We start from the raw sequence: 21,181 nt of genomic DNA, 5'->3' as shown, positions 1-21,181 counted from the left end.
TTCGAGCTGTTTTGTCCCTCGGCGGGCTCTGTCTTTGGCGCCCTCAGCCCCGTCCTGTCCCTCCGGCTCCTCCCCGGCTGGGAGGGGAGCGCTGGCGCCGCCATCTTTGAAGCGGGCAGGATTCCCGTTGTTCCCCAGCGCGGCGGCGATTCCCGGGGGAAAGCGGGGACAATATCGGGATGAGGGCCGGGAACGGTGTCCACCCGCGGCCACGGGCAGCGCCGGGAGCGGGGCGGTGCGGGAAGGGGCCAGGCAGGGAGCCGTGCCCGCAGGCAAGATGGCGGCGGCCGCCTCAGCGGGGCGGGGCGCGCGCGGCGGGCGCGGGAAGCGGCGGGCGCGGAGGCACCGAGAGGAGCTGAGGGGCACCGAGAGGGACCGAGGGGGACATCGCGAGGGACTGAGGGGAACCCGCCGCCACCATGCACGTCGTGAAGCGGGGTGAGCGCTCCCTCGCCCCGGGGGTGCCGGCGGGCCGGGGAGGGGGAGCCCCGCTGCTCTGGGGGTACCGAGTGTCGGGGATGGGGGGCTCTGTCTTGCCCAGGGCACCCAGGGGGTGGGCACGGGACCCCTCGGTTTTAGAGGTCCCTCGGGGCACCTGAAGGGGAATCCCTGCCCCATTCTGGGGTTCCCTCTGCTTTGCGGGGCCCCTGCGTGGCACCCAAGGTAAGCAGATGGGGATCCCCCCATTTTGGAAGGGTCCCTCATGGCACGTGAGGTATGGGTCCCCCTCAGCTTTGGGGGTGCCTTATGGCACATGGTGTGAGGGGGTGGTGTGACCCCCTTGGCTTTGGGGGTCCCCCTGATGGCACCACAGAAAGCAGAGAGGGCGCCCGCCTCTCCTCCATGGGAGGGTGGATCCCCTCAGCTCTGGTGGCCCCCGGTGGGAGGAGAGGGGCTCCCCTCAGCTTTGGGGGAGCCCAGAGTGAGGGAGCTCCCCCCTGACACCCAGAGTGAGGGGTGAGACCTCTCCTTTGGTTTGGCTCCCATGGCAGGAGCTTTGGGTTGGTCTCCCCCTCTTTTGGTCCCAGGGGTCCCCAGGCTGAGGTGGGGAGTGACCCTCAGCTGGGTTGGTGGGAATTGGGACCCTGGGAATTGGGTTGGTGCAGTTTTAGGTGGGAATTCTTGGGGCAGAGGGGGAGCCTCTCCTTTCCTTGTACCCACCCAAGCACCCACACCCCACTCCCTGGTGATTCCCACACCCAATTCCCCCACGGGAGGGGCTGGGCAGGGGCGTTCTGTGCTGGCTGGGGCATCACTGGGGTGCTCTGTGCTGAACTGGTTCTTACTGGGGCATCACTGGGGTGCTCTGTGCTGAACTGGTTCTTACTGGGGGACTGTACTGGGGTGCTCTGTGCTGAACTGGTTCTTACTGGGGCATCACTGGGGTCCTCTGTGCTGAACTGGTTCTTACTGGGGCTGCACTGGGGTGCTCTGTGTTGGACTGGTTCCTACTGGTGCAGCACTGGGTGCTCTGTGCTGGCTGGTTTTTAGTGGTGCAGCACTGGTGAGCCTGGGTAGGGCTGTTCTGTTCTGAACTGGCTCTCACTGGGCTGGCCCGTGTGTGTGTGTGTGTGTGTGTGTCCCAGACGGGCGCCAGGAGCGGGTCATGTTTGACAAGATCACCTCGCGCATCCAGAAGCTCTGCTACGGCCTCAACGCCGACTTCGTGGATCCTGTGAGTGCCATCCCCTGCCTGACCCCGCCTCTCCTGGGCAGGAGTGGGGTGGGAACCCGGGCTGGAGCTCCTGGGGTGTCCCAGGTTGGGTTTGGGGGTTCCTGGGGGTCCCCTCCTGCTCAGGATGTTCTGTGGTTCCCTGAACTCTTGGCAAACGCATCCAGAATGGGTTTGTTGGAATTGTTTGTGCTCTGAGGCGTTTTGCTTCCCAGGTGCAGGGATTGTGGAGGGGAACATCCCCTTTCCCTGCCCTAGATCCCTTTCTCACCTTGGAGAAGCCATTGAGCCCCTGGTAGTTAAAACAAAAACGAGTTTTGTTGCTCCAGTTCCCATATTTTGGATTTGGTAGGTTGCTGCCAGCGTCAGTCTGCAAAGCTGGAGCAATGACACATGGAAGTAGCTCTGGATCCCCTCCTGGTCAAACAGCAGGACAGAATTCCCTGCCATTGCCACATCCCTGCTTTTCTGAGCTGATTTGGGGTGGGCATTGATCCCGCTCATGGAGGCTTCTCCTTCCAAAGCCTGTGTCAGGATGACTCCCCAGTGGATCCACTGGTGTCTGTGAGGTTTTTATGCAGGTTCCAGACCCAGTCTGGCCATTTGGAGTCACCAGTTACGGCTCTTCCCATCTCCCAGCTTCTCATGATCCATTCTCCTGGCTGAAATTCCAGTTGCCATTGGTCCTGTACCCAAAAGTCTTTGGGATGGAGGGCAGGAGGAGGGCACTGGTGACTTGGTGACCACAGCATGAAGTGCCCTGACTTGCCCCCAGTGACTGGGAGTTGATGCCGAGGACAGAAGTGAAATTCTGAGTCCTCCTGCCTCCTTGTGCCCCTGAATTCTAATTTATTCTGCAGTCATGTGTGACCTCTTTCTCTGGAGCTCTGTTTCTCCTTTGGCACTTGGATCTGCACCTGTGCTGGTGCAGGCCAGCAGCACCCCTCCCAGAGCCTGTGCTAATGTTCCCTGCGAGGCTGTAAATCCCACGAGTTCTGCAAAAGTAGCAGCAGTTCACAGAGGTTCAGTAGAGAGCAGTCACTCCTATTGCCAGAAAGCCATCCTTACATGGAATCCCAGCAGGGTTTGGGTTGGAGTGAGCTTTCAAGGCCACCCATGGCAGGGACACCTCCCACTGTCCCAGGTGCTCCCAGCCCCAGTGCCCAGCCTGGCCTTGGGCGCTGCCAGGGATGCAGGGAACAGGGATGTGCTGGCAGTTCCAGAGGAAGAGCAGCTCCCCAGGGCCCAGCTGACAGGCACAGTGCAGCCTGTGCTCCTCCCCACACAGGGGGAGCAGTGGGACAGACAAGTTTGGCTTGATAAGCCCACGGCTCTCGATCCCATGGAACACCTACATGGATTTGTGGGGTTTTGCATGGATCACCATGGAGCACCCCACAAATGCTGGGCTTTAAGCCATCCTGAAGTCTTCCAAAGGTCTCACCCACTTTGAGGCCTCTGGCAGTCATAAGCAGTTGAATCTTGGCAAAAACTGTACCAGAAAAGCTTGGAAAAAAGGCTGATCACAAACTCCTAGACCAGCCCCTACCCCATAATGGTGGAATCCCAGAATCCCAGACTGGGTTGGGTTGGAGGGACCTTAAATCCCACCCAGTGCCACCCGTGCCATGGCAGGGACACCTCCCACTGTCCCCAGTGCCCAGCCTGGCCTTGGGCACTGCCAGGGATGCAGGGGCAGCCCCAGCTGCTCTGGGCACCCTGTGCCAGGGCCTGCCCACCCTGCCAGGGAACAATTCCTCATTGCCAAGATCCCACCCAGCCCTGCCCTCTGGCACTGGCAGCCATTCCCTGGCTCCTGTCTCTCCATCCTTGTCCCCAGTCTGTGTCCAGGAGCATTCCCAGTCTCTGTCCCAGTTTGCTCTCCCCCTGCCCAGCATTCCCAGTCCCTGTCCCCGTTTGCTCCGTTCCCAGTCTCTGTCCCAGTTTGCTCCATTCCCAGTCCCTGTCCCAGTTTGCTCCATTCCCAGTCCCTGTCCCAGTTTGCTCCATTCCCAGTCTCTGTCCCAGTTTTCTCCATTCCCAGTCCCTGTCCCAGTTTTCTCCATTCCCAGTCCCTGTCCCAGTTTGCTCCATTCCCAGTCCCTGTCCCATTTTGCTCTGTTCCCAGTCCCTGTCCCCGTTTGCTCCATTCCCAGTCCCTGTCCCAGTTTGCTCCATTCCCAGTCTCTGTCCCAGTTTTCCCCATTCCCAGTCCCTGTCCCAGTTTGCTCCATTCCCAGTCTCTGTCCCAGTTTGCTCCATTCCCAGTCCCTGTCCCAGTTTTCTCCATTCCCAGTCTCTGTCCCAGTTTGCTCCATTCCCAGTCCCTGTCCCCGTTTGCTCTATTCCCAGTCCCTGTCCCCGTTTGCTCTATTCCCAGTCCCTGTCCCCGTTTGCTCCATTCCCAGTCTCTGTCCCCGTTTGCTCCATTCCCAGTCTCTGTCCCAGTTTGCTCCATTCCCAGTCCCTGTCCCATTTTGCTCCATTCCCAGTTTCTGTCCCCGTTTGCTCCATTCCCAGTCCCTGTCCCATTTTGCTCCATTCCCAGTCTCTGTCCCAGTTTGCTCCATTCCCAGTCCCTGTCCCAGTTTGCTCCGTTCCCAGTCCCTGTCCCCGTTTGCTCTCCCCCCGCCCAGCTCGCGGTGCTGGGTCCGTGTGGTGCAGGAGCACAGGGGCTCCCTGAGCTCGGCCTTTCCCTCCCCCTGCAGGCACAGATCACCATGAAGGTGATCCAGGGGCTCTACAGCGGGGTCACCACGGTGGAGCTGGACACTCTGGCCGCAGAGACCGCGGCCACGCTGACCACCAAGCACCCCGACTACGCCATCCTGGCCGCCCGCATCGCCGTCTCCAACCTGCACAAGGAGACCAAGAAAGTCTTCAGTGGTGGGTGATGGCCTCCAGCTGCTGGGGCAGGCACGCAGCGGCAGGTTTGGAGCACAGAAATAGGGAGATCTCTCAAGTGGGAGATCCTGAGCGCCCAGGCTGGCTGAAAACACCGTGGAGGTGATGCCACGAGTTTCCCAGGGCAAATGGAATTTGCCTGGTTTGTGAACAGCAGTTGTAGGAACAGCATGGTGAAAAATGTGGTGGATTGAGATCAGGTTGTACCCACTCTCCTCCCCATTTGTTACTTTTTACAGTGGGGTTTTGACACAATTTGTAGAAGGGGATGGTTCAGGTTGGCAGTGCTAAGCAGCAGAAGAGCAGTTGTGTGTTTGAGGGACTGGAGGGGTTATTTCCCAGGGCTTTCCTGCCTTGCCCATCCCTGAATCCCAGTGCCACCTACTGCAGGGACAGGCCTGGACATGTCCTGCTCACATCCCTTTCCCTACAGATGTGATGGAGGATCTCTACACCTACATCAACCCTCACAATGGGAAGCACTCTCCAATGATCTCCAAAGAGACTCTGGACATAGTTCTGGCCAACAAAGATGTAAGTACTAGAGTTCTTTTCACTTCTGAACCATTGCACTGGATTTTGAAAACCTAAATAATTTGCTTTTCTTTAAGCAAATTTTTAAGCAAGCCATGTTTGTTTTAGGGTAAAAAACCAACACAGAAACCAGTGCAGGGCATGAGTGGAGGGTGTAAGAGGGGATATAGGAGTTTTCTTCCTCTGTGGATGTTTTTGTAGTAAAATTTGTTTTCACTGCCATGATCAGCACAAGTAATTAATTTGAGAAGAAGTACCTTGTGCTGCAGCAAAGGGAGGCAGCACAGGAGGGAGAGAAGTGCTTTGGGTTCAGTTTCCAAGTCATTCCAGGTCTGTGTTCTGACCAGGAAGTTCTTTTTGTCCCTTGGTTCTGTGTTTTGTTTCTTGTTGTCCAATTAGATTTCAGTCAGTTCAGCCAAAAACTGAGTGACAAAAGGTTGTTGAAGCTGTGCTTTTGTTGTTTTGAGGGAAGTGCTGTTCCTGCTTCATTCCTGTGCTCTGGTGCCCCTCACACAGCGGAGCTTTGGGGCCAGGGATGCCAGCAGGTGTAAATAACATTGTTAGCCCTTGTAAAAGTCAATTCTGTTATTCCCTGCCAGCGCCTGAACTCTGCCATCATCTACGACAGGGACTTCTCCTACAACTACTTTGGCTTTAAGGTAAGGAGCTCCTGGGTCTGCTGGGAAGGGTGGGAATGCTTGTGGGATCATCTGGACTGGGGCAAAGAGGGGCACAGGAGGGAGTGGGACATCAGCAGGGCCGTGAAGGTGAAGGGGGGCTGCACTAAGCAGCTGCCCAGTGGGATGAGTCATGGAGTTTTCTTGCTGCTGGAATATTTTAACTGCTGGGCTGGGTTTCACAGCACATCCCAGTCAGTGTTGTTGGATGCCATTCCCAAAGGAAATACTCTAATCCTCAATTAGCCAGTGAAGGGATTTTTGCTTTTCCCATTGTTCAGTGGAGCAGTTCTCTCAGGATCTCATGCCACACATTTATCCTCCCCGTGCTGCTGGGATGTGTCCCCACAGCACCCCAGGGTGCTCTGCTGCCCCCACCCAGCTCAGCTGTGCTGCTGGGGCTTGGGTCTGCCTCAGGTTTAGGGCCCTGGGCAGGGAGCTCCTGTGGGTTCAGGGCAGTGTGGAACCTCCTGCCGTGCTCCACGCTCTGTAATCCAAAGCAGTGTTCAATCTTCCCATGGAATTGTGTACTTTCAGTCATTAATCACCTAATTAAGATAATAAAGAGAGGAGCAGCAGAGTGCAGGGCTGGTGAAGCCTGGGATGAGGGATGTAGAGATGGTTGAATTTGGAGTTGACAGGGTTTTTTAAAAAAATGAAATCTGCCTGTCTGCTAAAATCCATCCTCTCTTTTAAAGACTTTGGAACGCTCCTACTTGCTGAAAATCAACTCCAAAGGTAAGGGCTGTTCCTAGTGCTGAGCACTTCTTAAAAATTTGAGTTAGTTTAAATTAAATTAAAGCCAAGTTTAGGTACAGTGCTACCAGTGATGCAGGCCCTTGGCTTGGATATCCTGGGACACCAGAAGGGTCAGAGATTAATTATAATATCATAAAGCTGAAACATAATGGGATTCTGGACTGCATATTTGATTGAATTTAATTGTCAATACAGGTGGGGGTTTTTTCCCTCCTCCATGAGAGCAGCTGAGCATTGGAGCAGATTGTTCTTTGAGTTTTTCAAAGCCTGATGGGATGAAGTCCTGAATTAACAGGCCTGGTGCTCTCTGAGCAGGAGTTGGGCTGGAGAGCTCAAGTTCCTTCCAAGGACAATCACTCTGTGATCCCATGAAAACTCTGGCTCAGGTGTCCCACTGCAGCGTTTGGAGCTTGCTGCCATCACCCTGTGACTGTCACATGGAGTCTTCTGGGTTTGCTTGGTGGCTGAGGGGCTGGGCAGGCCCCAGCCACGTGCCTTGGCATCCTAAAATCCCTGTGCCTGGGCTGATCCCACAGGGTGGGCAGCAGGAAAGGGATTGGGATTGTGCCCCTGTCCTCAGGTGATTTCCCACCTGCAGAGCTGCCCCAGCCCAGGGAGGAGCTGGAGCTGCTGCAGAGAGCCCTGAGGAGGCTCCAGGATGAGCAGAGGGATGGAGCAGCTCTGCTGGGAGGAAAGGCTGGCACAGCTGGGATTGTTCACCTGCACAGGAGAAGCTTTGGGCTGAGCTCAGGGTGGCCTTGCAGGGCCTGGAGGAGCCCCAGGAAAGCTGGAGAGAGACAATTTCCAGGGCATGCAGGGACAGCACCCAGGGAATGGCTGCCAGTGCCAGAGGGCAGGGCTGGGTGGGATCTTGGCAATGAGGAATTGTTCCCTGGCAGGGTGGGCAGGCCCTGGCACAGGGTGCCCAGAGCAGCTGGGGCTGCCCCTGCATCCCTGGCAGTGCCCAAGGCCAGGCTGGGCACTGGGGACAGTGGGAGGTGTCCCTGCCAGGGCAGGGGTGGCCCTGGGTGGGCTGTGGGGTGTCTCCCAAGGCAGCCCTGGCATTGCTGGCTCTGTCCCTGCAGTTGCTGAACGTCCCCAGCACATGCTGATGAGGGTGGCCGTGGGCATCCACAAGGGCGACATCGAGGCCGCCATCGAGACGTACAACCTGCTCTCGGAGCGCTGGTTCACCCACGCCTCGCCCACGCTCTTCAACGCCGGCACCAACCGCCCCCAGCTCTCCAGGTGCTCTGCCTGCCCCCTGCCACAGCGAGGGGACGCCTCGGGGGTCACACCTGCTCAAGTGTCACACGTGCACAGCCTCTGAAACGAGCAGCTGAGTTCCTGCGTGTGTTCTGTGACGTTTTGAGCAGCTGCTGTCAAGTTTTAGCTGTCCTTGGGGGAAAAATGCCCAGGTTTCTGTCAGCTCCAGAGATATTGGAAACCTTTGCATGGCTGTGTTGTATTGGAGAGTTCCTGATGTGCATAGTCTGCTGCAGGTTACCAAATAAATCCTGGTAATTTTCTAAAAATTAGTTTCTAAAAATTTAGTTTTCTAAAAGCAGCAAGCATAACTGATAGGGTTTTGATATCATATATATCAGGAAAAGGATTATATTTTTATAAAGATTTGTATCAATGTATTGGGAAAAGGTTCTTCCCCAGAGGGTGCTGGGCACTGCCCAGGCTCCCCAGGGAATGGGCACAGCCCCGAGGCTGCCGGGGATGCCCAGGGTGGGATTGTGCAGGACCATAAATTGGACTCTGATCCTTGTGGGCCCCTTCCAGCTCAGGGTATTCCACAATTCCATGATTAAAAATGTTTGGTAGCAGAGGTATCAGCAGTACAAGTACTGCTCATGGTGTTTTCTGTTTTGTCCTTTATTCCACACCTGTGGGATTGCTTTCTGGAGCATGCTAAAGGTCCCGTGTTTGCCCTGGTTTTTGCAGCCTGATGAAACACTGATGACCTTTCCTTCCCATTTTTGTCTGCTGAAACCATTTGTCTCCTTCAGCTGCTTCCTGCTGTGCATGAAGGATGACAGCATCGAAGGCATCTACGACACCCTGAAGCAGTGTGCCCTCATCTCCAAGTCTGCTGGGGGCATTGGCCTTGCTGTGAGCTGCATCCGTGCCACGGGCAGCTACATTGCTGGGGTGAGTGCCTGTCCCTCTCTGAGTCACCCCAGGGACAGCACAGGGACGCGGCTGCTCTCCCAGGAGATGCCAAACCAGTGCTGCCTCTCTCTCACTTCACACAGCACTGGGCCTCCCTCAGTTGTCCCTTGGCCTAAGGCAGCAAGGTTGGTTTTCCTCGGTGTTTTGGCTTCCTCATAGAAACCCTTTCAGAAAGAGGGTCTTATTCCACTGTTTGGTCAGACAATTCCCATGTTTGCCTGTTAGCAGCCTAGGAATATGCCCAGAGACTTGTGCACTAGCCCTTTGCCTTTCTGTGTCTCTAATTGCCCCAGACCTTCTGTGGATGTGTGTTTGGGGTTTCTTGTCACAGTGTGTGTAAACCCTGCAAGCCTTTAGGTGACATAATATAGGGCAAGGAAGTTAGGAGGGACCTTTTATTAATTCTGGGACACGTGGCTGATATATACATTTTTGTTATAAAAAGTGTGGGGAAAGGACTAGAAGTAATTGGTGGTGATCAGTGTAAGAGCTCTGCAGCCTGAGGAAAGACCCACAGGAGGTGCAGGCCAGCCCCTGCAGGGAGTTTTGCTGATGGTTTTCCTGTGCCTCTGCAGACAAACGGGAATTCCAACGGGCTGGTTCCCATGCTGAGGGTCTACAACAACACCGCCCGCTACGTGGATCAAGGTGGAAACAAGGTACCTGAAACCAGGCTCCAGCAGGGAGCCTTGGGTAATGGGAGAGCTTCCACGCTGCTAGGGCTGTGCCATCAACCTCCGGGAGCTGATGGAGTGGCTGTGGGTGACACATGGTCACAAAAGGGCTTTTTTCCCCTTGTGTTGGTATCTGGTGCTGCCCCCCAGTTCCCAGCTGCTTTGGGGTGTTGTGGGCACTCGGGAGCAGGGCAGGAGGTTTCTTTCCAAGGACAGTTTGTTCTGATCCAGATTGTGTTCTGTGTCCCAGAGACCTGGGGCTTTTGCCATCTACCTGGAGCCGTGGCACTTGGACATCTTTGAGTTCCTGGACTTGAAGAAGAACACAGGGAAAGAAGAGCAGCGGGCCCGGGACCTGTTCTTTGCTCTCTGGATCCCTGATCTCTTCATGAAGCGAGTGGAAACCAACCAGGTGAGAACTTGGCTGGTGCAGGAGAGGTCTGGTAGTGGAGGAGCAGGTGAGCAGCCCTGAAGGAGCTCAGCAAGGGCTGCAGAGCTGCTTTGCTCCTTGTTCATTCCAGGACCTTCCTGGAGGAGCTGCTGCACTTTGTCTGAGAGCTTGGCTCTGCAGGTGGAGAATGGAGCTGGGCAACTCCAGCTCAGTGTTTTGCTTCAGGCCTTAATCTCACAGTCCATGGCTTGTTCTTGGACTGTTCAGCTATTTTGACTCTGGGGTTCCAAACCTTAAGACATCAACATTTTCTCAGTAAATTGTTCTTATGCCTGCTTGTATTTCACAGAATCCCAGACCGGTTTGGCTTGGGAGGGACCTTAAAACTCATCCAATGCCACCCTCTGCTATGGGCAGGCACATCTTCCACTGTCCCAGATTGCTCCAAACCCCATCCAGCCTGGCTTTGGACACTTCCAGGGCTGGGGTAGCCACAGTTTTAATTAACAGAGTGCCTAAAGATTTCCACTGAATATTTTTCCCCATACAGGACTGGTCCTTAATGTGCCCAAATGAGTGTCCTGGCCTGGATGATGTCTGGGGAGAGGAATTTGAGAAGCTCTATGAGAGGTAAGAGGAGGGAGCAGACCTGTAAGTGGTGCCATCCTCTCCCAGAGCTGCTTGTGTCCTGTGGGATGTGGGGCCGTGGCACAGGTTTGTGGGAAGGGCTCAGAGGTGCCCACTGAACTCACTGCCAGATTGATAAAAATGTGAGGATGGGGCTGTGTCCTTCACACTGCGATGTGTCAGGGTGGAGCTGTGTGTGAATGACCATTTCAGCCTGTTAGGGGGACAGTGTCCCTGTCAGAGGGACATCCTGGAGCGATCCCCACTTGGAGCACTCCATGGCTTTGTGTGGCTGCTGCGGTGAAAGATTGGCTCCCCTTAAACAAGGGCAGTGCTGCTGCCCTGCTGTGAGGGCTCCCCATGCAGAGCTCAGTAGGGAGGAGGCCCCGAGGAGCTCAGAGGCCTCTCCCTGGCGTTTGGGGCTCGGGGCTGACAGGGCTCCCTCGCCGTGTGCCGCAGCTACGAGCGGCAGGGCCGCGTGCGCAGGGTGGTGAAGGCCCAGCAGCTCTGGTACGCCATCATCGAGTCCCAGACTGAGACTGGCACCCCCTACATGCTCTACAAGGACTCCTGCAACAGGAAGAGCAACCAGCAGAACCTGGGCACCATCAAGTGCAGCAACCTGTGCACCGAGATCGTGGAGTACACCAGCAAGGACGAGGTGGGTGCAGAGCGGGAGCTCGGGGTGCTGGGCGGGCTGGGAGTGCTCCTGTGGCAGCTCTGCCTGGGAGTGTTCCTGTGGAGCTCCCTGCCTGCCTGGGAGTGCTCCTGTGGAGCTCCCTGCCTGGGAGTGCTCCTGTGGAGCTCCCTGCCTGCCTGGGAGTGCTCCTGTGGAGCTCCCTGCCTGGGAGTGCTCCTGTGGAGCTCCCTGCCTGCCTGGGAGTGCTCCTGTGGAGCTCCCTGCCTGGGAGTGCTCCTGTGGAGCTCCCTGCCTGCCTGGGAGTGCTCCTGTGGAGCTCCCTGCCTGCCTGGGAGTGCTCCTGTGGAGCTCCCTGCCTGGGAGTGCTCCTGTGGAGCTCCCTGCCTGCCTGGGAGTGCTCCTGTGGAGCTCCCTGCCTGGGAGTGCTCCTGTGGAGCTCCCTGCCTGCCTGGGAGTGCTCCTGGGGCAGCTCTGCCTGGGAGTGCTCCTGTGGAGCTCCCTGCCTGCCTGGGAGTGCTCCTGTGGAGCTCCCTGCCTGCCTGGGAGTGCTCCTGGGGCAGCTCTGCCTGGGAGTGCTCCTGTGGAGCTCCCTGCCTGGGAGTGCTCCTGTGGAGCTCCCTGCCTGCCTGGGAGTGCTCCTGTGGAGCTCCCTGTCTGCCTGGGAGTGCTCCTGTGGCAGCTCTGCCTGGGAGTGCTCCTGTGGAGCTCCCTGCCTGCCTGGGAGTGCTCCTGGGGCAGCTCTGCCTGGGAGTGCTCCTGGGGCAGCTCCCTGCCTGCCTGGGGCAGCTCTGCCTGCCTGGGAGTGCTCCTGGGGCAGATCTCTGGGATATGTCCAACTGTTGCTTGGGAAGGGAGCAGGCAGCTGAGTAACTCCTGACCTGAGTACTCACAGCCCTTCCACTGACTGTGGATTCTCTTCCCACTCCTGTGGAGGATTTGGGATGACACAAGACACACTTCAAAGGGAAAGTGACAAGGAACAAATCAGGCTTAAAAATTCCTTCCAACCCAGATCCCTCTGGGATTCTGTGTAAGGATGGTTTCCAGGCAGTAGGGTTTTTTTGGCCATACCAATTTCTACTGAATTTTCCTGAATTGTCGTTACCTTTTGCACAAGTCCTGATGTGCCAGAGGAGCAAGGGGTGCGCTTTCCCAGCCTGGCAGGTTCCCTGGCGGGTGGTTCCCATGGGTTTGGGGCAGAGCTGTGTGCTCCAGTCCCATTCCCAATGATCCCCTGTCTCTGCCCACAGGTGGCCGTGTGTAACCTGGCCTCCATCGCCCTGAACATGTACGTGACCCCCGAGCACACCTACGACTTCAAGAAGCTGGCTGAGGTCACCAAGGTCATCGTCAGAAACCTCAACAAAATCATTGATATCAACTACTACCCTGTGCCAGAGGTGAGTAGGGCTGAATCCTGCCCAGAGCAATCCCAGAGCAGTCTGGGGCACAAGGAATCACAGAAGAACTCCATAGACCTGTTGGGAACTCCATAAACCACTTGTCCCCAGGTGGGACCTGTCAGTGCCTGCCTGAGCTTCAGCCCAGAGCAGCTCTGTGGTGAAGCAGTTGTAGGGAAGCTTCCCACTCTGCTTCTGCCACTGGCATTTTTTCATGTGTGAGGATTTCCACGAAGCACAGACCAGCAGCAGGCACAGAGAGGGAGGTGGAACAGAGAGAAGGATCCTGGAAAGATCCTGAGAAAGTGTAACTCATTTTGGTTGGTTTTAGAGCTGCCTGACAGGAGGGGGCAGCCAGGTGGGGGTCAGGCTCTGCTCACAGAAAGCAAGGAAAAGGACACGAGGAAATGGCCTTGACCTGTGCCAGGGGAGGTTTAAGTTGAACATTAGGAAAAATGTCTTAAAGGAAAGGGCTGTCCAGCTCTGGCACAGAATGCCCAGGGCAGTGGTGAAGCCCTCATCCCTGGAGGGGATTTAATATCCATGTGGATGTGGCACCTGGGGACATGGTCAGTGGTGGCCTTGGCTCTGCTGGGGAACAGTTGGACTTGGTAGGCTCAGAGGGATTTTCCAACCTCAGTGATTCTGTGATTCTGCCCTATTAAATGTCTTCATTTATCAGAAAGTGCTGAGTGTTCTCTTCTAAATCCTGCCTCTCCTTGCTGGGTTAAGCAATCGCAGTCTGTGCTAAGGTCTGACAAACTCAGGCTGGCCTCAGCAGGCAGTGGCAGGATGGAAGGATGGAAGGAGTGCTGATGCAGAGCTCCTGGCATGCTGCAGCAGGAGGCTTTGCTCCCTGGGGCCCTTCCCAGCTGTGCTGCACGTGGTGGTGTGTGTGTGCTGGAGGGGACGTGTCCATGCTGTGACATGTCTGTGCTGTGCTGTGACATGTCCTGTGCTGGACGTGGTGGTGTGTGTGTGCTGGAGATGACGGTGTGTGTGTGCTGGAGGTGACGTGTCCTGTGCTGGATGTGGTGGTGTGTGTGTGCTGGAGATGACGGTGTGTGTGTGCTGGAGGTGACGTGTGCTGTGCTGGAGGTGACGTGTGTGTTCTGTGACATGTCCTGTGCTGGAGGTGACGTGTGTGTTCTGTGACATGTCCTGTGCTGGAGGTGACGTGTCCTGGTGCTGGAGGTGGTGGTGTGTGTGTGCTGGAGGTGACGTGTGTGTGAGCTGTAGGTGACGTGTGCGTGCTGTGACATGTGTGTGCTGGAGGTGACGTGTCCTGTGCTGGAGGTGACGTGTCCATGCTGTGACGTGTCCTGTGCTGGGGGTGGTGTGACCATGCTGGAGGTGACGTGCCCTGTCCTGGTGGTGACGTGTCCGTGCTGTGATGTGTCTGTCCTGGAGGTGGCATGTCCCTGCTGGAGGTGACGTGTGTCTGTCCTGGAGGTGATGTGTGTCTGTCCTGGTGGTGACGTGTCTGTGCTGTGATATGTCCCTGCTGGAGGTGACATGTCCATGCTGTGATGTGTCCTGTGCTGGGGATGGTGTGACCATGCTGGTGGTGACATGTGTCTGTTGTGGTGGTGATGTGTCCATGCTGTGATGTGTCCGTGCTGTGATGTGTCTGTGCTGGAGGTGGCATGTCCCTGCTGGAGGTGGCATGTCCCTGCTGGAGGTGACGTGTGTCTGTCCTGGAGGTGGCATGTCCCTGCTGGAGGTGGCATGTCCCTGCTGGAGGTGATGTGTCTGTCCTGGAGGTGGCATGTCCCTGCTGGAGGTGGCATGTCCCTGCTGGAGGTGATGTGTGTCTGTCCCGCAGGCCGAGCGCTCCAACCGGCGGCACCGGCCCATCGGCATTGGCGTGCAGGGCCTGGCTGATGCCTTCATCCTGATGAGGTTCCCCTTTGAGAGCCCCCAGGCTCAGCTCCTCAACCAGCACATCTTTGAGACCATCTACTACGGGGCCCTGGAGGCCAGCTGTGAGCTGGCCAGGGAGCAGGGCCCCTACGACACCTACCAGGGCTCGCCGGTCAGCAAGGGGGTGAGTGCCAGGGACGGGACAGGGGAAAGCTCTGGGCAGCTGATCCTGTCCTGGGCTGCTGCAGAGACCTGCAGGGACCTGGTCTGTGGGCAGCAGGATCTGAGCCAGCAGTGCCCTGCAGCCAGGAGGGACATCCCTGTGCTGGGGACACCATCACTGCCCAGAGGGAAGGGATGGTCCCACTCTGCTCTGGGCTGGAGCAGCCTCACCCCCAGTGCTGGGACAGTGCTGGGTGTGTCAATGAAAGATCAGAAGCTCTTGGACAGTGTCCAGAGGAGGGACACGAGGCTGGGGAAGGGTCAGGAGGGGCCCCCCGAGGTGGCCTGGGCAGCCCAGGCTGGAGCAGCCTGAGCTCAGAGCTCCCCGGGGCTGCAGCTCCTCCCGAGGGGCAGCGCAGGGACAGCTCCGAGCTCTGCTCTGGGACAGGGACAGCACCAGGGAGCGCCTGGGGCTGGGCCAGGCCAGCTCAGGCTGCAGAGCAGGGCAAGGTCCTTGCCCACAGGGTGCTGGCACTGCCCAGGCTGCCCAGGGAATGGGCACGGCCCCGAGGCTGCCACAGCTCCAGGAGCCTTTGGCCAGCGCTGCCAGGGATGCCCAGGCTGGGCTTGCTGGGCTCTGGGCAGGGCAGGGCTGGGCACTGGGGCATCGCTGGGGGTCCCTCCAGCTCAGGAGATACTGGGATTCTGTGATTTGAAAAGACAAGCAGACTCAGCCTGTGCTGGCTGTGCCCTGGAGCAGTCACAAGATGGAGTGTTTGTTAGGTCATACCAGAGCTTCACCAACATCTAATGGGAGAGAAGAATTAAGAGGAATGACAGGTCCATTTCCAATGGGGTTTATAAAACATGGAGAAGAGAGTTCCCTCTCTAATTTGGACCAAACTCTGTTTCTCAGATCCTTCAGTATGACATGTGGAATGTCACCCCCTCTGACCTTTGGGACTGGAAGGCTTTGAAGGAGAAGATTGCCAAGTGAGTAACCCTGCACAGTTTGTAGCAGATGTCAGATAAAACCCAGACTGGGTTGGGTGGGAAGGACCTCACAGCCCACCCAGTGCCACCCCTCCCATGGCAGGGACACCTTCACTGTCCCAGGCTGCTCCCCGCCCCATCCAGCCTGGCTTTGGATATGGATTTGATAAGTTCTGTCTACTGAGAGCTAAAGGCAGCGTCCAAGTGTAAAAACAGCCCCATGTGTTCCCCCCACCCAGCAGATCTTTCCTCTGAGCTGTTTTTTGGGTGGCTTTCTTTCCTTTTTGTCCTTCCAAGGCTGAGGAGCCCACCCTCACTGCTCTGCTTTAGCTGAGCTCTAATTCCATTTTGGATACCTCCAGCAGGAGGATTTGTGTTCCCATTAAACAAACATAGTGAGGAGTGAGCCATGAGCTGGCCCTGGGGCTCTCCCCTGCTGCCAGGGCAAAGCTGAGCCTTGAACATCCTGAGGACAGGAATCACCAAAGTGTGAGGTGCCTGTCATGGACTGAGTCTGTCTGTTTGGCTCTCATTCTTAAATGTGGTAAACCTGTCCCCTGTCCTGTGTGTGGAGAGGTTTCAGCCTCTTCATGGGCTGCTGGTTCAGCTCTGCCTCAGGGCTGTGGATGGTGCAGTGTCTGGCAGATTGTCTTGCCTGCACCCCACCCATGACTGGATCATTTGGGAAAGCCTCTGGTGAGGGGTGAGAACAGCAAAGCCCCCAGTTCCACTTGCACTTGTCCCCCAGTGCCAGTTCAGTGGTGCTTCCCTTTTCCCTGCGGGCGATGTGAGGCTTTGCAGGTTATCCCAGATTTATTTCCCTGCTGTCCCTGGCTCTTCCCTGTGCTGTGTCCCTTGGCTGCAGCTCCCTGACGTGTCCTGTTGTCCCCAGATACGGTGTCAGGAACAGCCTCCTCATTTCCCCCATGCCCACGGCCTCCACTGCCCAGATCCTGGGCAACAACGAGTCCATCGAGCCCTACACCAGCAACATCTACACACGCAGGGTCCTCTCGGGGGAGTTCCAGGTGAGCTCTGGGCAGCAGCTCTGCTCTTGCCTCAGGTTTTATGGCTAAGGGAGACAAGGGGAGGCCTCACACCTGGGGCTCAGTTCAGCACCAAGGGGACCTGGAGCGCTGGGTGCTGCAGGAGTCCAGCTCTGTGTGTCCCACAGTCACCAGGGAATAGGAGAAATTATAAACAAGTGCTGCTTTTGTCTGGGAAAAGCCTTTGTGGGGCCTTAATGTGGGCTGCAGGAATAACTGCTGAGGGGGTGGTGATGTCATGGGCGGGATGTGGGAGGAGAAGCTGAGACCACGGTCCTGAGAATGAGCTGTGAAGCACTCAAGGGTCTGAAGGGGCCATGGAAGAGCTCCACGGGCTCAGAGGGGTCTGTCAGGCAGGACAGGGAGTGAAACAGGTTGGGTTCTGGAGGCTGGAGTTAGCAAAGCCCCCTGTGGAGACAAGGGGAGGCTGTCCCTGTTTGGGAGGTGTGTCCATCCCCTCTGGGGTGTCTCAGTGCTCTCCATTCCTCCTGGCTGCAGGGCCACCCCAGACAGGAGTGGGGAGGTGGAACAGGAGGATCATTGCCCTGCCTCTCTGTGTGGGGCTGGGGGACAGGGACCCCAGCCCCAGCAGGAAAAGGGGGCTGTGTTTTCTTGCCAGTACTCAGCCTGCCCTCCCCTCCTGACACCAGTCTTGGATGTTTACACTCTTCTTTAGGAACTCAGGTTGTGGCCAGTGTCCCTGTAACAGCAAGGTCTCTCCTTTTCCCATCTTTTGAAGTTCCTCATGCAGGGCAGTTCCATGCTGCCCCCTTCTCATTTGCCATGTCCAGCAGAATCCCAGAATGGTTTGGAGGGACCTCAGAGATTGTGTAGTTCCAGTCCTGCCATGGCAGGGACACCTTCCACCACCCCAGGCTGCTCCCAGCCTGTCCAGCCTGGCCTGGAACACTTCCAGGGCTGAGGGTCTGTCAGGAATGTGCAGGATCTTGTTCAACCATTTAAAAACCTTTGGCTTCTGCCCTTCCCAGGTTGTGAATCCCCACCTGCTGAAGGATCTCACGGAGAGGGGCCTGTGGAACGAGGAGATGAAGAACCAGATCATCGCCCACAACGGCTCCATCCAGGTACAGGGGCAGCAGGGCAGGCATTGCTGCCAGGCACCTCCTGCTCCCTCTGGATTCCCCCCTAGCAGGAAGAGACAAAGGGCTGGTTTCATAGCAGGGAGTGTCATGGAATGTCCTGAGCTGGAGGGACCCCCAGGGATCCCCCAGTGCCAGCCCTGCCCTGCCCGGAGCCCAGCAAGCCCAGCCTGGGCATCCCTGGCAGCGCTGGCCAAAGGCTCCTGGAGCTGTGGCAGCCTCGGGGCCGTGCCCATTCCCTGGGCAGCCTGGGCAGTGCCAGCACCCTCTGGGAAGAACCTTTCACAATATCCAGCCTGTCCACATGTAACTGTTGAGGGGGAGCTGAGGGTGTTTGCAGACACAGGATGTCCAGAGGAGGCCACCAAGTTATCAGAGGGATGGAGCACCTGTCCTGCAAGGAAAGGCTGAGGGAATTGGGGTTGTTCAGCCTGGAGAAGGCTCCAGGGTGACCTAATTGTGGCCTTCCAGGGCCTAAAGGAGCCAACAGGAAACATGGAAAGAAACAGTTTACAAGGGATGCAGGGACAGGAGCCAGGGAATGGCTGCCAGTGCCAGAGGGCAGGGCTGGCTGGGATCTTGGCAATGAGGAATTGTTCCTGGCAGGGTGGGCAGGCCCTGGCACAGGGTGCCCAGAGCAGCTGGGGCTGCCCCTGCATCCCTGGCAGTGCCCAAGGCCAGGCTGGGCACTGGGGACAGTGGGAGGTGTCCCTGCCGTGGCAGGGGTGGGAATGGGTGAACTTTAGGTCCCTCATAGCCCAAACCAGTCTGGGGTTCTGTGTTTAGACTCAGGGACAGAGCTCAGCTGTACAGGTCTCAGTTCCAGTCAGGATTGCTGGAGCCCCAGCAGTCACTGAAGAATTCCACGTTATAAATGGGGATATCTGAGCAGTCAGTGCTTCCCACCCTGCCAAACTCCTCCTGTTCTTCCAGAACATCCCTGAGATTCCTGATGACCTGAAACAGCTCTACAAGACCGTGTGGGAGATCTCCCAAAAAACCATCCTGAAGATGGCTGCAGACAGAGGGGCCTTCATCGACCAGAGCCAGTCCCTGAACATCCACATTGCTGAGCCCAACTATGGGAAGCTCACCAGCATGCACTTCTATGGCTGGAAACAGGTACAGCTGGGCTCCTTCCCCAGAACAGGGATTCTTGGGGCTCCTTCCCCAAAACAGGGCATCAGCTGGGGTTATTGGGGCTCCTTCCCCAAAACAGGGCATCAGCTGGGGTTATTGGGGCTCCTTCCCCAAAACAGGGCATCAGCTGGGGTTATTGGGGCTCCTTCCCCACAAACAGGGATTCTTGGGGCTCCTTCCCCAAAACAGGGCATTACCTGGGGCTGGGGGCTTGTTCCCAAAACCAAGGGCATTACCTGGGATTAAGGGCTTGTTCCCAAAAAAACAGGGGCAGTGCTTGGGATTGGGGGGCCTGTTCCCAAAAAAAAAAAAAAAATTGCTGTACCTGGGAGTGGGGGGGGCTTGTTCCCAACGAATGGGGGGTGGTAAGTTTGGCACACAGGGACTGGTAAGTTCTGGCACGGTAAGTTGGTCTCAATGATTTTGGGAAGGGAAAATGGCTGTTTCCTTCCAAGAATCCTGTTTTCCCCTGGAGTATCCCCAGAGGTGCCTGCACTGAGTGTCCCCAGAGCTGGGGGTGCCTGCACTGAGTGTCCCCAGAGCTGGGGGTGCTTCTCTGGAGTGTCCCCAGAGCTGGGGGTGCCTGCACTGAGTGTCCCCAGAGCTGGGGGTGCCTCTCTGCAGTGTCCCCAGAGCTGGGGGTGCCTCTCTGCAGTGTCCCCAGAGCTGGGGGTGCCTCTCTGCAGTGTCCCCAGAGCTGGGGGTGCCTCTCTGCAGTGTCCCCAGAGCTGGGGGTGCTTCTCTGCAGTGTCCCCAGAGCTGGGGGTGCCTGCACTGAGTGTCCCCAGAGCTGGGGGTGCCTCTCTGGAGTGTCCCCAGAGCTGGGAGTGCCTCTCTGGAGTGTCCCCAGAGCTGGGGGTGCCTCTCTGCAGTGTCCCCAGAGCTGGGGGTGCCTCTCTGCAGTGTCCCCAGAGCTGGGGGTGCCTCTCTGGAGTGTCCCCAGAGCTGGGGGTGCCTGCACTGAGTGTCCCCAGAGCTGGGGGTGCCTGCACTGAGTGTCCCCAGAGCTGGGGCTCCCTGCCCTGCCCCCAGCCCTGAGCTCCTGTGTCCCCAGGGCCTCAAGACTGGCATGTACTACCTGAGGACGAAGCCAGCTGCCAACCCCATCCAGTTCACCCTGAACAAGGAGAAGCTGCGGGAGCGGGAGAAGGCGTCCAGGGAGGAGGAGGAGAAGGAGAGGAACAAGGCAGCCATGGTGTGCTCCCTGGAGAACAGGGAGGAGTGCCTCATGTGTGGCTCCTAAGGGATCAGCCAGGGATCCAGCACAGCCACTGCCCCTGGCTGGAGCTGCTGGGACAGGAGCATCTGGAAGAACGTGAGGGGGCTGGGGCTGGGGCTGGGGCTGGGAGGGGGTGGTGTGGCGTCCCCATCCACAGGGATGGGGTGAGCATAGCTTTAGTAGCTGGGCTTCCCAGGGATTTCAGTGCTCTGTGTGGCCTTCCATGGAACCCTGCAGGTGGCACTGGGGACAGGGAGGTGCTGGTGCCACTCACAGGTCTGTCCTGGGCGCTCCAGACTGTGCCTTGCAGTCACCAGAGACTGCTCCTCGTGTGCCAGGGGAGCAGCACACCTGGCTGGTCCCTTTTCCTTGGCTGGGAGCCCCCAGGGTAGGAGTGTTCAGTGTCTGCCAGGGCACAGGGACAGCTGCTGGCACACCTGCAGTGTCCCCACCCTGCCAGAGCCTCCTGTCCCGCTGCTGCTCCCTCTCCTTGTCCCTCCTCTGGCCTTCCCAGAACGCCTTTGGAAGGAGCAGATGGGTGGAAGGGATGGTGCTTCGTGGGCTCTTCTTCTTCAGCTGGCCAGGACAGCCTGGCGCTGGCTGAGTGTCCTCCAGTGGGGCCAGGAAAGGCAGAGCTGCTGCCCTGCATTTTATTCTGCATTAAATTCACTAATTTGATCTAATTGCTCGGGCAGTTTCCTGGCAGGGGGGCCAGTGCTGTCCTTGGCCACGGGTCAGGTGCCATTTTGTGAGGGCCACATGCCACTGGTGAAGGTCACCTGCCATCTCTTTTCAGGGAGCTCCATTCCTCCACCTCAGGTAGTTCTTAGATTTTTTTAAGCCTCTTACCAATTTACTGCTCCTGTACTCCCTCCCTGCTCGAACTCCGTGGGGCTTCAGGCAGTTCTGCAGTATTTATTGAACTCGTGAACCTCACCCCACCCTGAGTCCCAGCTCAATAAAACACAGAATGTCGAAGGAGTGGCTGGTGCTGTTGGGAACACTCCTGGTGGTGATGGACGCCGAGCATCTGTGCTGTGCTCACAGGTTCCTGCTGCTGCTCCTGGGCTGCTTTCCATGGGGCATGGAGACACTGTCCCTCTGTCCCTCTGTCCCTCTGTCCCTCTGTCCCTCTGCACGGCTCCTGGCAGGAGGGGACAGCTGGGAGCTGGGCTCTGCTCACAGGGACAGGAGCAGAG

The 21,181-nt window shown here is 57.3% G+C and overlaps 1 protein-coding gene across 2 annotated transcripts; it reads left to right on the top strand.

Annotated features, from left to right (window-relative positions):
• Window positions 1-386: 386 nt before the first annotated feature.
• RRM1 (ribonucleotide reductase catalytic subunit M1) lies at window positions 387-20,963 on the top strand. Of its 2 annotated transcripts, XM_066571730.1 has the most exons (19): window positions 387-438; window positions 1,587-1,675; window positions 4,381-4,558; window positions 5,010-5,110; window positions 5,710-5,769; window positions 6,486-6,525; window positions 7,632-7,794; window positions 8,565-8,706; window positions 9,303-9,386; window positions 9,652-9,813; window positions 10,343-10,422; window positions 10,879-11,080; window positions 12,310-12,459; window positions 14,285-14,506; window positions 15,401-15,477; window positions 16,370-16,505; window positions 17,513-17,608; window positions 18,557-18,745; window positions 19,818-20,963. In XM_066571730.1, exons 1-19 carry the CDS (start codon window positions 420-422, stop codon window positions 20,004-20,006), a joined length of 2,379 nt encoding a protein of 792 aa, XP_066427827.1. In that variant the 5' UTR covers window positions 387-419; the 3' UTR covers window positions 20,007-20,963. The 2 variants fall into 2 exon arrangements, with proteins under 2 accessions (XP_066427827.1, XP_066427828.1); XM_066571731.1 differs by lacking the exons at window positions 387-438; window positions 4,381-4,558 and having other exon boundaries at window positions 1,598-1,675.
• The last annotated feature ends 218 nt before the right edge of the window (window positions 20,964-21,181 follow it).

This window comes from Molothrus aeneus, chromosome 2 (genome assembly GCF_037042795.1).
Source record: "Molothrus aeneus isolate 106 chromosome 2, BPBGC_Maene_1.0, whole genome shotgun sequence".
NCBI lineage: Eukaryota > Metazoa > Chordata > Aves > Passeriformes > Icteridae > Molothrus > Molothrus aeneus.
This window is presented reverse-complemented; position numbering and strand designations above follow the sequence as displayed.

Excerpts from the sequence above, each read along its gene's own strand:
- RRM1 (XM_066571730.1), top strand. Across the intron at positions 10,423-10,878 it reads TTTGAGAAGCTCTATGAGAG|CTACGAGCGGCAGGGCCGCG; the intron begins GTAAGAGGAGGG and ends CGTGTGCCGCAG. Across the intron at positions 16,506-17,512 it reads TCCTCTCGGGGGAGTTCCAG|GTTGTGAATCCCCACCTGCT; the intron begins GTGAGCTCTGGG and ends TGCCCTTCCCAG.